Source organism: Giraffa tippelskirchi, chromosome 5 (genome assembly GCF_054371585.1).
Source record: "Giraffa tippelskirchi isolate mGirTip1 chromosome 5, T2T-mGirTip1v1.2.pri, whole genome shotgun sequence".
Taxonomy (NCBI): Eukaryota; Metazoa; Chordata; class Mammalia; order Artiodactyla; family Giraffidae; genus Giraffa; species Giraffa tippelskirchi.
The window spans coordinates 40,107,192-40,123,082 of NC_137279.1; the positions used below are offsets into that span (position 1 = coordinate 40,107,192).

At 36.8% G+C, this 15,891-nt stretch overlaps 1 protein-coding gene across 12 annotated transcripts in view; it reads right to left on the bottom strand.

Moving 5' to 3' along the window:
* PRRC2C (proline rich coiled-coil 2C) overlaps window positions 1-15,891 on the bottom strand; it is a 95,353-nt gene that overhangs the window by 4,530 nt on the left and 74,932 nt on the right. For 6 of the 12 annotated variants that reach the window (XM_081489508.1, XM_081489506.1, XM_081489499.1 and 3 more), the window contains exons 25-33: window positions 14,122-14,323; window positions 11,811-12,014; window positions 6,772-6,884; window positions 6,400-6,536; window positions 3,294-3,525; window positions 2,968-3,075; window positions 1,457-1,675; window positions 1,030-1,133; window positions 511-637 (exon numbers count right to left, since the gene is read on the bottom strand). In XM_081489508.1, the coding sequence (XP_081345634.1) occupies window positions 511-637; window positions 1,030-1,133; window positions 1,457-1,675; window positions 2,968-3,075; window positions 3,294-3,525; window positions 6,400-6,536; window positions 6,772-6,884; window positions 11,811-12,014; window positions 14,122-14,323 (1,446 nt within the window). Of the gene's footprint in view, window positions 1-510; window positions 638-1,029; window positions 1,134-1,456; window positions 1,676-2,952; window positions 3,076-3,293; window positions 3,526-6,399; window positions 6,537-6,771; window positions 6,885-11,810; window positions 12,015-14,121; window positions 14,324-15,891 lie in introns of all 12 variants that reach the window. The other 6 variants (XM_081489507.1, XM_081489497.1, XM_081489500.1 and 3 more) reach the window with 1 other exon arrangement.

Here is a 15,891-nt window from a genome sequence, read left to right on the forward strand (position 1 = left end):
AGATAAATGAAAATAGTACTAATCAACAAATATATGAGAGTTATCAACTTTAGTTAGTCCTTCCACATGATTAGCAAAGGGAAGAGAAGCCAACATGTTTACACATATACTAGAACATCTTTTAGAATTTCTACATCAACTGCATATAGTTACTTTTAGAAAACAAAACCAAATCCCTCCTCCCCAACTTTAAAACCAGAAAACATTAAGCACTGGGACCCTTCTCTGAAAAGTCAGCTTCTTCAAAAGATAAAAGGTTTGGGACTAAAATAAATTTTTAGAGCTGTGTGGGGAATCTTTTGACTATATTTCAATTGTCTGCTTTAGAACTATATGGTTACTACTTGTGTCTAGCTAAAAATTGTACAGAATATATTTGAATGGCATAAATTTACTAAAAACTGTTTCTAAACTGGTTATAATATGGCAGGATTATAAAATCAGAGAATTAGCCAGATTAGCAATCACTTGCAAATAAGTAATACTCATTTCTCATTTATATCTGCCCACCTGGGGTGCAAACTGTGTAGGAAATGGTTGTGTCATTCTCACAGTGGCAGGGGCTGACTGGAACTGCTTCTGATAGACAATGCTGTTCATTTTGCTGGACTGGCTGTTCGGACTTGTGGAAGTAGCCCTTGGAAAGAAGCCATCACTGGTCAGTAACAGTAGTGCCACATAAGTAATGCTGTTAGATTTTTAGAGACATTACTTTTGATAGATTCATCATACTTGGTAGTTGCTGAAAATTTACTGGAGTTACTAAATTTATGCTGGGAATGGAAGTGAAGATGTGAGAAAGCATACTAGCTTGATTTTCCCAGGGTTAAACTTTTTCCCCCCTTAAAACAGAGTGTAACAAACACATTCCTTATTATAATTAAGCTTGAATAATAGCTTAACATTGTGCGTAAAACCATGAGAATGTCTTATGCTTACTATAGGAAAAGTGACATATTAAGTATCTAACAGAAACATGGTACTCAGCTATTTGGAAATTCTGTAAGCAAATTTAAATGCCCATTTTACCGGAAAGGACTAGATGTTGGTGTGGTGCTTCTGCCACTGATTGGAGGAGTGCCTGGTTTTATATCAATGCCACTTCCAAAGGCTTTTAGTTCCATTTCAGACATCTGAGGAAGAACATAAAGTAAACTTAACATTTCTGCAATTCCATAAATTAAAGTGCTGTGTTTAGTATTTTATCTATGATAATTTCATCTTGCAAGAGCAAAGAACCTTAGAACAACATTTTATGATTTCTTTGTTATAAGGTAAAAACAGAGGGGCCTAAATACATTAATAGTGAGTAGATTAAAAAATAAGTATACTGAGCCTGACATTTTTTGGGGAGTGGAAGCTGACGGACTTGATTCTTATAGACAACACAGATACATAAATCTAAACTCATGGCCTTAAATTCTCAAAGAAACTGCATACATTTCTCTTCACTTACTTTTCCTGTGGTTGCGATCATGCTATGCTGTGTTCCAGCAGGGATCAATCCCCTGAAAGGCTGGCTTACTTGTGCAGTGCGACTCATGCTCTGGGCCTGTGCTTGTGGGGCAGTGTGCTGTAATGGGGGCTGAAGAGTCTGAGGCAGAGCAATTAAAGGCTGCCCCGTAGATCCAAAATTAGGCAAAGAAAGCTGGGATGCTGGTAAAGGTACTGTAACCTAGAAAATAAGCAAACAGAAACTGCAGCAATTTGCTTAATCTGTTGTATGTATATCCCTTTAACTATATACATGACTCGTCAAATACTTTTGAGTAAGATTTTAAACAGAATACTTCAATCTATTAATATATTTCACATGTAAATATCTTGATTAGTGACTACCTCCATTCTTTTATTAAATGTACAACAATAAAACAGATTAGCAGTAGAGAAACTCTGTATGAAATAATTATGACTGTCTTTGAATTAATCCACAGTACGTCTTAATAACCCCAGAATACAATAAAATCATGAACATATATTTTAAGAAAGTACTTACAACTTTCATTTTTACAATAGACATTTTTTATACTGTTTTAAGGTGTGGTCAAAATGAGCTTTGACAAAAAAAATCTGTTGTCATACAAATAGTATTTAATTTGAATGTCAATACCATGATATTTTCTTAATTTTCACCCCCTAAAATACCCACCAAAAATAGCTACGAGAAAATGACTAACGGCTTGCCTCTCTCCTCCAGCCCTCCACCAACTTTTAAAAGAGTAAGCCAATTTATGAGATTGTCAGGAGACAGTTTCATAAAAATATACATTTCACTGAAAATTATTATTACATTCATATACTTAAGAGATGTTTTTGTTATTTTTACTTTGTCATACTCTGCTACACAGTCCTATGTATTATATTAACCGGTGTGAGTGGTCTTCAGGGTCTTCCTTCACCTCTAGCATGAATGGGTAAAGCATTTATCACACTTACATGTAACTGCATATCCTGGACAATGGTTTTCAAATCTTTTGACTTGTGGAATCTTTTGTTAAAATAATTGATTATATAAAAATCCATTTTAGGGACTTCTCTGGTGAATCAGTGGGTAAGACTCCACGCTCCCAATGCTGGGGGCCTAGGTTTGACACCTGGTCAGGGAACTAGATCTCACATGCCAAACTACAGATCTTACATACCACAAAAAAGACCTTGTGTACCGCAACTGATATGAAATAAATATTTATTAATAAATAAATAAAAAGAAGTCCCCTTTAAAAAGAGGTAAAGAGCATTACTGATTTTATGGGAAGTGGGGGTGGGAAGAGGGGTGGTGTTAAGACTGAAACATGTCCCACCACCAGTGGACCCTAGAGAATTCCTAAATTCCTCAGAAAAAAAGCCTGAGGCCACTACACCATCTCCCTATCCTGGTTCTATTTAAATCCCCCAACAACAACAAAAGCAACAGCAGCAACAACAATAATAAAGAAAACTGAGGAAATTTACCGTGCCATAGTTTACCTGCTGGAGAGCACTTGGTGACTGGGCAGTGTTATAGAAATTCGTCTGACCAGGCTGCTGCACTTGTCCAGAATAAAGATTTGAAGCCTGCGTAAGATTCGCTCTAGCCTAGAAAATATTTTATAAGAAGTAAGATTGAAATAGTTTTCAATTCAGGTATCAAAAGTTATGACTTCAAAGTAATCTCAAAGAACTTAGCATTAGAAAGGAAGATCTTGTTTTTTTCATTGTGTCTTTTAACATTTTTTTTTCTTTCAAAACTCTTTCTTAAATAATTTGCTGAACATGAATACAAAAACAGTGCATGATTCTAGCTCTTGCCTTACCTGGAGAAGATGTGTATCGATCAGTTGAGAACCTCCTAGTCCTGATGCCTGACCCAGCTGATGTTCATACAATATGGGAATAGGTTGAGTATTTGAAGTTTGTTGGAAGGCAAGACCTGGCTGTGCTTTGGCAAGTTCCTGGTGTTGGACAGCTGGAAAGTTGTGGATGGCAGTACCAGAAAGGACCATAGATGGCTGGGACAGACTGCTTTGCATAAAGGCTGGCTGAGATCTACAGAAGTATTAAAGAGAAAAGGCATGTTTTAATCTGGACTTTTAAGAATGAGTATCTCAAATGACCAAATACTCAGCAAAACTAAAGAGACAGAGAATACAGACTGTGTCTAAAGCACTTGTTTCAAGATTTATTAAGCCCTATATACAGTGAAGCTCCGCACATTAAACTTCTGGGAAAAGGCTTATTACTACTCATGCTGAGAAAATGCTAAGATTTTCTTCTCTTTAACAATGAGAATAATTCTATTTTCCTGTGTTCATTAGCAAGCTCAGAACCAAATCTGTTGTTTTTCTCTTTGGTATTACCAGTCTATTCGAATTTATAGCACCAACAGGTCTGATTTTTAATATCTGTATTTCATTACAGATAATATATACACAGTATATATATATATAAACATATAGTACATATATTTCAAGACCTCTATGGAATAAAGCAGAGTAGTAGTTAACAACAGGAGCACCTACAAAATTCTGTTTTGTTAATTGAAGCATAATGGACTCATAACATTATATTAGTTTCAGGTGTACAATGTAATGATTTGGTATTCATACATATGCAAAATAATCACCACAATGAGTCTAGTTAACATCAGTCACTACACATAGTTACACATTGTTTTTCTTGTGATGAGAAACTTTTTAAGATCTATTCTCTTAGCAATGTTCAAATATGCAAAACAGTATTATGGTCAAAGGGTATAAGACTCCCTTATAAAATAAATCATGGGGATGTAATGTACAACATGGTAACTATAGTTAATAATACTGTATCGCGTATTTGAAGGGTTTTTAAAAACATACAATGGTGAAATCTAACCCCAGACTGCCCTATTATTTCTGGGATGGAGGCAGGAACAAAACCCATTAAACAGGAACACCTTTCTAGGGACACAACTAATTTTTACAACATCTACTTATAATGCTTCAAACATAAAATGTGAAAACATCAGGATACAGTTAAAACTACCTCATCCCGGCAGAAATTAATTCCAACGATTCCCTGTTAATAAATACTACGCTAATTAGGTTCAGAACATGAAACAGCAGAATGATTTGGAAGGGATACAAACAACTACTTTCAAAGTTGAAACTGGTGCCTTCCAGGTAGCCATTTGTCACAATTATATATACATTTACATACACACATTACATATTACATATATATACTTAAAAATTTCATCTTCCAAGGCAATTGTTAAAATAGGGGACAAATACAGAATCTCAGTGCATTGCAAATACATCTCCCATGACTACTGGAGACATTACTAACTAATTATTGAACTCTGTTTAACATAGCTCAAAGGTAGCAAACTTTTCAAGTGTTTCAAACAGCCAATTAAAAGGAGATTGGTTTTGAGATTAAATTTGTTATTTCTAAATCTACAAAACTTTTTTTTATAAATATATATTTTCTGGATTTTTACGTTTGTGGAGTTTGGTTTTTTGGTTGCTGTTGTTTTGAGTGCAGAGTCTTAACCACTGGAAGCCCCTCTACTCAACTTTTTACTACAAATTTCAATATAATCTCAAATTTAACAACATGAAAGAGACTGCCTATAATTATAGTTAGGGTAAATAATTTCACTTGTACTGAGAATTTTTTGGAATAACCAAACTAAATGACAAGAATAATACCAGAATTATATAATTAGTATTAATTATACAGATGTACTCAATGCTACTGAATAATCTTCAATAAAAAACAGAAGTGACAGCCACATTTATTAAGTTTACTAATAATTCTGCTCCTTTGAGAAGTGTGACTAGCTGAGACCACCTTCTTTAGGAATGAAACATGATCTGTAGAAATGAGCTATATCAATTGACGCCAATTTTAATCTATAAAGTATGGAAATTCTACCTGAATCACTTAAAAGGCAAATTTCTAAAAGGAAATGCCTAGTTTTGCAAGCTTATTTACACTAAATGTCCTGAAAGGAATTTCTTTTTCTTTTTGATGGTTCAGAGTACTGATGAGTACTCTGAACTCATGAGTACATCATGAGTACTGATGACAGGTGTACCATGATGATGACCGAGTTATGCTATGATCACTGCTATCATTCAAGTCTTACCCTACCTGCCAGTCTCATTTAAGTTGGAGATGAGAGACACCTGGGTTAAATCCAGGATCTGCCACTTATTTGTACTGTAACATTAGGATAAAAACAAAACAAAACCCACAACCTCTTCAAATGTCAAATGGGGATGACTTAATCTACTTTATCTGGTTTTGGGAAAACTAAATAAGTTAGTGTATGTCAAGGGCTAAGTAATATATATAAAGTTTGATAAAGATCAGTTTTTATTACTTGCTTAATCCCAAAGATAACAGGATGAATCTTTCAAAAGAATGGTTTCTTCTATACTATACTTATATACTTCTATACTATACTTATATACTACAACATACTCATCATTACTACTTCTGTTCTCTGTTTTAGACACTTCACTTCTCTCGCTTTTATTACATTCCACCCTGGCCTCTGCCTCCTTACATACTGCTATCATCTGCCGTGCCTTAGCTTTTACACAGAGCAAATCTGATTTACAGTTGTTAGCAGTGAAGTGGCACTTACACCTTTAGGTCCTTAAGCAGTGTTTCTCTGTGATTTCTAATTTTTATGGGACTGCTGTTAGCCTATTCTTCAAGAAGCTTTGAAGCTTCACTTTGTTCAATTAAGTCTGATAGAAATTACCAGAGGCTGAAGTTCATGACATACATGCAACACAATTATATAATGCAGTTTATAAGAAGGTCATCTTGCTTTTGGGGGGGAAGGAGGGAATAGACAGGATATGGCAAGAAGGTTCAGCAATTACATTGCTTCCAACATCATCACAAACATAATTTTAAAGCGTTTACCTGTATGGCTGAAGTGAAGAACTGAATAGTTCCTGAGCCTGGGAAACAGCAGGCCCAGCACCCAAACTCAGCTGGGCCTGATGCTGTCCTTGCAGTGGGGCATAAATAGGGATTGGGATCTGCTGAACTGAAGCTGGCTGCAATGCAATGTAAAAACAGTATGTGAACACCATATACACAAGCGACACATTTGGAAAATAAAAATGCGAGACATGAAACAAAACATTAATGCTACATATCAGTTCCCTTTGAAAACAAAACAAAATGTAAACATCTAAAACTCCTTTTCAATCCATTACTAGTTCTAAAGTGAACCCCCAAATACTATCATACCGCAAACATGCTAGGGTGAAAGAAGCCTGCGATATTTACCTGAGAGAGACCCGGTTGGAAGCCTTGTTGCTGAGCCAAGGAGGGTGGAGCCAGTCGCGCATGTTGCGTATTGAATAGATGACTTGTGTCCATGTAGAAAGCGGGAATCTGAGCTACAGAGTAGCAGGAAAAAAAAGAAGCAATGAGTGTCTCACCTTCAGAATCTTCCAAACAGTAACCCCAAACCAAACTTTAAAGCAGACTTCATATTAAGTGAGCCTTCTGAAAATTCATATACTAAGGAAAAACTAGAAATGTGAAAAGATGCAAAAGGAAAAAGAGTAACACTTCTACCTGACAGGTGTATGCAAATTAAAACAATAACACTCTCATACTTGTGGAAGGTAGGAAAAAAACACTTTCATATACTGCCACTGGGGTATAAACTAGCAAAATTTTATATAATCCACAAAAATTGAAAACGAACCAGCAAATCCACCCTTATTTTAAATCTACCAATTAGAACTTAGCAAAATATTTCAAAAGAATTACACCAATTTATATGCTCCTTGGAAGAAAAGCTATGACCAACCTAGATGCATATTAAAAAGCAGAGACATTACTTTGCTGACAAAGGTCCATCTAGTCAAAGCTATAGTTTTTTCAGTATTCATGTATGCATGTGAGAGTTGGACCATAAAAAAAGCTGAGTGCCGAAGAACTGATGCTTTTGAACTGTGGAGAAGACTCTTGAGAGTCCCTTGGACTGCAAGGAGATCCAACCAGTCCATCCTAAAGGAGATCAGTCCTGGGTGTTCATTGGAAGGACTGATGCTGAAGCTGAAACTCCAATACCTGGGCCACCTGATGCAAAGAACCGACTCACTGGAAAAGACCCTGATGCTGGGAAAGACTGAAGGCAGGAGAAGAAGGGGACGACAGAGGATGAGATGGTTGGATGGTATCACTGACTCAATGGACGTGAGTTTGAGCAAGCTCCGAGAGCTGGTGGTGGACAGGGAAGCCTGGTGTGCTGCAGTCTATGGGCTCCCAAAGAGTAGGACATGACTGAGCGACTGAACTGAACTGAATCAACTAGAATTTGGCAAAATATTTCAAAAGAATTATGCCAATTTATATGCTCACTAGCAATGTGCTTTAAGAGCCTAATAACTGCAATAATTTGGTATAGATTCTTAACAGATTTCTTCTCCATGTTTATACTCACTACTTTGTGTTATGTTGTTTTTATATAACAGTATGTTTGGGAGAACTTTCCATATTGCTTTTATTATCATTATAAACAGGACTGCAATGAATGAACACCCTCATACATATATCTCTGACTAACAAGTAAGTTTATCTATACGATAAGACTCCAAACAGGCTTCCCTGGTGGCTCAGTGGTAAAGAAACCACCTGCCAATGCAGGAGACACGGGTTTGATCCCTGGTCTGGGAAGATCCCACATGCTGCAGAGCAGCTAAGCCTGTGTGCCACAACTATTGAGCCCAACTGCCTAGAGCCTGTGCTCTGCAACAAAAGAAGCCACTGCAATGAGAAGCCCTCAAACCACAGATAGTGATGATGAACACATAAAACATTCTGAGATACTTTTCTAAAAGAATTATGCCAATTTATATGCTCACTTAGCAATGGCTTTAAGAGCCTAGTAATAATGCTTATGGATCATTATAAAGCATAATGCTTATGCTTACAGATACTGGGTACTAAATATGCTAAGTATTATCAATCGTCCTAATATTTCCCACACAGAAAGACCAAAAATAGCCTCACTGTATTTTATTCTGAATTTAAATCACGAGTGAGCCTGAATATTTTTCAATCGTTTATTTACGATTTAACTCTGATTAACATGTCCGTTTCCAAGGCAAACCATTCAATATGACGGTAATCTAAGTCTATGCCCCGACCAGTAAGGCTGAAGAAGCTGAAGTTGAATGGTTCTACGAAGACCTACAAGATCCTTTAGAACTAACACCCCAAAAAAGATATCCTTTTCATTATAGGGTACTGGAATGCAAAAGTAGGAAGTTAAGAAACACGTGGAGTAACAGGCAAATTTGGCCTTGGGAGTACAGAATGAAGCAGGGCAAAGGCTAATAGAGTTTTGTCAAAAGAATGCACTGGTCATAGCCAACACCCTCTTCCAACACCACAAGAGAAGACTCCATGCATGGACATCACCTGATGGCTAACACTGAAATCAGGTTGATTATATTCTTTGCAGCCAAAGATGGAGAAGCTCTATACAGTCAGCAAAAACAAGACCGGGAGCGGACTGTGGCTCAGATCATGAACTCCTTGGTGTCAAATTCAGACTTAAATTGAAGAAAGTAGGTAAAACCACTAGACCATTCAGGTATGACCTAAATCAAATCCCTTATGATTATAGAGTGGAAGTGACAAATAGATTTAAGGGACTAGAACTGATAGAGTGCCTGAGGAACTATGGACGGAGGTTTGTGACATTGTACAGGAGACAGGGATCAAGACCATCCCCAAGAAAAAGAAATGCAAAAAAGCAAAATGGCCATCTGAGGAGGCCTTACAAATAGCTGAGAAAAGAAGAGAAGCAAAAAGCAAAGGAGAAAAGGAAAGATCTACCCATTTGAATGAAGAGTTCCAAAGAATAGCAAGGAGAGATAAGAAAGCCTTCCTCAGTGATCAATGCAAAGAAATAGAGGAAAACAACAGAATGGGAAAGACTAGAGATCTCTTCAAGAAAATCAGAGATACCAAGGGAATATTTCATGCAAAGAGGGGCTCAATAAAGGACAGAAATGGTATGGACCTAACAGAAGCAGAAGATATTAAGAAGAGGTGGCAAGAATACACAGAAGAACTGTACAAAAAAGATCTTCACGACCCAGATAACCATGATGTTGTGATCACTCACCTAGAGGCAGACATCCTGGAATGTGAAGTCAAGTGGGCCTTAGGAAGCATCACTACGAATAAAGCTAGAAGAGGTGATGGAATTCCAGTTGAGCTATTTGAAATCCTAAAAGATGATGCTGTGAAAGTGCTGCACTCAATATGCCAGCAAATTTGGAAAACTCAGCAGTGACCACAGGACTGGAAAAGGTCAGTTTTCATTCCAATCCCAAAGAAAGGCAATGCCAAAGAATGCTCAAACTACTGCACAATAGCATTCATCTCACATGCTAGTAAAGTAATGCTCAAATTCTCCAAGCCAGGCTTTAGCAATACGTGAAATGTGAACTTCCAGATGTTCAAGCTGGTTTTAGAAAAGGCAGAGGAACCAGAGATCAAATTGCCAATATCCACTGGATCATCGAAAAAGTAAGAGAGTTCCAGAAAAATGTCTATTTCTGCTTTACTGACTATGCTGAAGCCTTTGACTGTGTGGATCACAATAAACTGTGGAAAATTCTGAAAGAGATGGGAATATTAGACCACCTGACCTTCCTCTTGAGAAATCTGTATGCAGGCCAGGAAGCAGCAGTTTGAACTGGACATGGAACAACAGACTGGTTCCAAATAGGAAAAGGAGTCCGTCAAGGCTGTATATTGTCACCCTGCTTATTTAACTTATATGCAGAGTATATCATGAGAAAGGCTGGGCTGGGTGAAGCACAAGCTGTAATCAAGATTGCTGGGAGAAATATATCAATAACCTCAGATACGCAGATGACACCACCCTTATGGCAAAAAGTGAAGAGGAACTAAAAAGCCTCTTGATCAAAGTGAAAGAGGAGAGTGAAAAAACTTGGCTTAAAGCTCAACACTCAGAAAACTAAGATCATGGCATCCAGTCCCATCACTTAATGGGAAATAGATGGGCAAACAGTAGAAACAGTGGCTGACTTTATTTTTTTGGGCTCCAAAATCTCTGCAGATAGTGACTGCAGCCATGAAATTCTTGCTCCTTGGAAGAAAAGTTATGAGCAACCTAGACAGCATATTAAAAAGCAGAGACATTACTTTGCCAACAAAGGTCCGTCTAGTCAAGGCTATGGTTTCTCCAGTGGTCATGTATGGATGTGAGAGTTGGACGGTGAAGAAAGCTGAGCGCCGAAGAATTGATGCTTTTGAACTGTGGTGTTGGAGAAGACTCTTGAGAGTCCCTTGGACTGCAAGGAGATCCAACTAGTCCATCCTAAAGGAGATCAGTCCTGAGTGTTCACTGGAATGACTGATGTTGAAGCTGAAACTCCAATACTTTGGCCACCTGATGCAAAGAGCTGACTCACTGGAAAAGACCCTGATGCCGGGAAACATTGAAGGCAGGAGGAGAAGGGGACGACAGAGGATGAGATGGTTGGATGGCACCACCGACTCAATGGACATGAGTTTGGGTAAACCCCGGGAGTTAGTGATGGACAGGGAGGCCTGGCGTGCTGCAGTCCATGGGGTCACAAAGAGTTGGAAATGACTGAGCTACTGAACTGAACTGAATGTTGTGGAATTTAGCAGGCTGTTACCCCTTCCAATATATAAATTTCTTTCTTTGTTGTTCTTAGGTTTATTCTTCCCTCATGTACTTTATCATCAATTTGTCAGGTTTCAGATAACAAACTTCAGTTCTCTGTAGAGGGTTGGTTCCAGGATACCACCCTCACTGTCCCTGGCCCAGATTCCAAAATCTGCAAATACTCAAATCTCTTATGTAAAATTGGGTACACTGTTTGCATATAACCCAAGGATATCCTTTCATATACTTTAAATCTCTAGATTACTTATAATACCTAATACAATGTAAATACTACATAGTTATCCATACACAGACAATGCAAGCTTTGTTTTTTGGAACTCTGTGAAATTTTTTTTGAACTCTTTCAATCCACAGCTGATTAAATCTGCAGACTTGGAATACATGGGTACACTAATCTGTCTACCATCTATGTAACATATGTGTAAGAAACAACTGTCACGAGCCCCTGAATACCTACCAAAGAGAGATAGCATTCAATTCTATGAGGAAACAAATTTGCAAAGCAAATCAAAAAACACAAACTTGAAAAGGTAAGGGAAAGAGAAAAAAACAAAAAAACAGAAGCATTAAAACATCTTCATTTTCTAAATTCCTTATACTCAATTCTTAAAAATCTTACCTGCTGCAGACTGAGACACATAGACTTGTGGACTCTGTTGTTGCTGAGCAATAAGGGAAGGCATACAGCTTAACTGTGAAAAATGACTTGCAGAAGGCAGGCTACTTGTTTGTAATTGTTGGGGCTTCACTTTACAGATATTAGGAGGGTCTGATGTGGTTGTAGATTTTGTACTCAAAGAAGAGGTAGTATATGTACCAGCTCCTACATTGGGGAGAGAGATAAAATGAGAGAAGTGTAGTGTATATTTAAGTAAATTCAAGCACCAACTAGAAACTGGAAAATTAATATTTATGCCAAGTAAGTACTTATTATGTACTTATATATTGCATCTCAGACCAAAAGTGGATATGAAGTGGCTTATAATAGGAAGAAACAATTATCAGATGCAAATAGGACTATAAAATCTGGAGAAACATAAATAGAAAATTTAAAGATAAAACTCACAAAACAAGGAGGCTGAGAGCCTACAACACTGTCATAGCTTAGTGTCAAACTAATACATAGTTTTCAGTCATCACAAAGGATAATCAAGAACTTTATTCATTTATGGTGAGACATAAATACAAGTACACAAATGGGCCTTGACAGACCACAACTGCTCCCCAAATGTCACAGAAATTTAAGGTTAGATGTTTTTCCTCTTTGTGGCAAAATACCTGAAGAAGCTTTAGAACGTCAAATAAATACCTGAACATCTATTAAAGGCTAGGCATAAACATAAGAAACACAGGCAAAAGTGTTGTATCTTAAGAATAATTATTATTAATGTAATATAAAAATTTAATGTAAACTGCTCCTAGAAAGACATACAAACTTAAGACTATTCTTTTCTCTCCTTGTACATACACCAGCAAAAACTGGTATTCAGTAATACTTTAAAAACAAGACAAACTATTAATAATACTACAGTAAATAACAATACAGGTATTTAATTCAAAAGTCAGATGTAGTAGTTATTATTTTCAGGTATCAAATGATGTTCTGAGAGGACCAAGATTGAGGTATCTCTATTCTTCCATTTGGATGATCAGGCAAGAAGGTCCTTGTTAAAAACTTATCCTAGTTGAGGGAAGTGTAGGGAAACTAGACTCCAAGGAAAGGAAGTAATTGGGTTCCAAAGAAAAAAGGAGGAAGCTTCTCAATCTCTTTATTTCCTAATCTTCCTACCGGTACACTCCTCCTGGTTCCTTTACAGCCTCACTCCCTATCCCCAAGCAGTCTGGGGCCTAAGCTGTTAATATTTATATAATGAAGATGTCTTGTAAATGGGTGGTGGAAGAAGTACAGCTGGAATACTGTCTTTGATGTAAACCTCTGGGTTTGTCTTAATACATATGTCTGATTCCAGATATTATCAAATAACTGTAGTGCAACCCAAAGTCTAGTCCTTCTGGTGCTTAAAACTAGCACAGAAAGCTGGAATACCGAAAATCATTACTACAATCGTTAAATGAAAACTAGCCAAAGAAAGTAAATTCTGTGCTGTATATATTTTACATGTATTGGAAAAGGAGTTTCCCACTGTTTCGGAAATAAAGACAGTATTAGGAAAGCTTAAAATGAAACTTCTATTTTCAGAAGAAACATGGTTATGCATATTGTAAAAGGGTGTACCTTCAGAGACAAATACTTCAGAAACATCTCTGGTTCTTTAAGAATGATAAAGCCCCATATGAGATTAAGGATTACATACTAGTGAAACATTTAAGAAAAACATCTTCTAACTTGGGGTGCTGATGGACTCTCCTTAAACAACATAAAACCCAAAACACCAAAGCCAATGGATATCATTTATTGGAAATGTCTCTACCCTGTAACTCTTCCCCAGAAAATATGTCAAATCAATAGACTTAGTCCAAGAGCTCCTTCAAATTAGATACAGATCACAGAAAATTTAAAAGCTTTGTGATTCTGTGTTATTTCTGAATGGGTCTAATTAGCTGTATGAGTTAAATAATAAAAATCAAAAGGTAAAATTTATAAAAAAAATTTAGAGGAACAAGACAGGAAATTTCCCACCAATTACTTCTGGGTATCTGTATTGACAACTGGGGAAGGAAGAAGAGAAGATCAATTGAAGTACTTTAGTAAGCCATCATTAAATATTTACCAAGCTAAAATTGGGAGAGGGTAAAGAGAGGGGAAGGAGGCAAACTGGTAAGAAGTTTATAAAAGAGCTGATAGTTATCTCATGTACAATCTTACATCTTTTACAAATATATTTTTGGGGAGAGTAAGTAGGAAAAGATCTTAAAGAAATTTTAAATAATTTAAGATAGTTAAAGAAAAGGTACACGAGGATTTCTACCTGATAGTGAAGTTGTGGGAGTGACAGAAGCAACAGGAATCTGAGGCATCGATGCACTTGAGAATGAATTGTAATTAGCAGTGCTTGGTCCACTGGCGCTACTGTTGACCCCACTTGCAATTGGAGGTGCTGTGGAAGTTACTGGCGATCCCTTTTCCCTTACATTTGGAGAATTCTCCCACGCCTTGCGAGCAGACTCCATCTGGAACAAAAAGAACATCGTTTAAAGCCAAAAAAAATAAATAAATAAAAAAATCACTATCCTAACACAGAACTAATATGCATATATAAACAAATATATATACATAAATGTATTCCAAATACAATCTTTCAGATTAGGACCATAATGCTTTTAAATCTTTCACTTTCTCCTTTATCTCTGCTCCTTTACTCAAATTGCAATGGGTTTTAATTGTCTCTATAGAAGGCTCTGGCAAGCAGGTCAGTGAAATATAGTGACAGCTTTAATCATCTAAATATGAGTCCCTATTCCTACCAGTGAATAAGGAAATGGAAATACCATGTCCTTTCGGACTGATTTAAGGCTCTGATTCTAGTAAGCAAGACACTAAAGGTTCTCCATTAAATATCCATTCTCTCCAATCTTTCTTTTTAAGCCTTTAATTACAACATTTCTTGAATGGCAAGTGAGATGTATCTTCTGTTTGGCTATTTTATGTTCACAGTGTTTTAAAGGCAATGTAACCAGACAGGCTTTAGGCTTGGGTACAGTAGAAATATTTCTTGTTTCATGTCCAGACCCCATTAAACATTTCAGGTTCTGACTGCCACCATTTGTATTTGTGGGTGCTGATTTTACCTGTAGTCTTAGTTTCTTAAACGTAGAAATAGGTCTTATTTAATCTACGTAGAGCTGTTCAACAGACATAAATGTAAGCCACATGTAATTTTATATTTTCTAGTAGCCACACTATAAAAAATAAAGAGGTAAAACTAATTCTGATAACATATTTCATTCAACCCAATATATCTACAATAATAATTAAAACCTATAATCCATATAAGAATTGAGATGTTTTAATTTAAAAAGTAACATTTCACATCTAGTATCTATTTCCTTTTACCCTTACAGCACACACCTAAACTTGGATTAGCCACATTCAAATGCTCAGTAACTACATGTGGTGTGTGGATACTGAACTGGAGAGCAAAGATGTAGATCCTCAACTATCCTGAGGCTCCTTGAACAGGAAAGGAACAGATATAGAAATTTTGAAGTTTCTTGTTCTACTAGTCAAAATATTGAGTGGAGAGGAAAAATCCAAGATAATCTACAAAATTCAGCAGTAATGACTTACATGGGTATATGTATACTGCGTGTTAGTTGTATCCAACGCTTTGCAACCGAATAGACTGTAGCCCACCAGACTCCTCTGTCCATGGGATTTTCCAGGCAAGAATACTGGAGTGGGTTGCCACTTCCTTCTCCAGGGGATCTTTCTCAACCAGAGATCGAACCTGGCATCTCCCATATTGCAGGCAGATTCTTTACCATCTGAGCCACCAGGTATGCCCCATGAGAACACTCTTCACAAATAAGATTTTAAAATACCACTGTTGGGAAGTCTGTAGGTCCCTGAAGTACCAACTTTATAAAAATGTCAACCTGATTTTAACTTACTACATATCTCCTTACTTCTCTGTTATAACACACACTATATACAATTTAACCTTGATGGCTAATATCATTACTACAAATTCAAAATATAAGACACTTTTAGGTTTGCTTCTTTCCTTTTCCTCACAGTC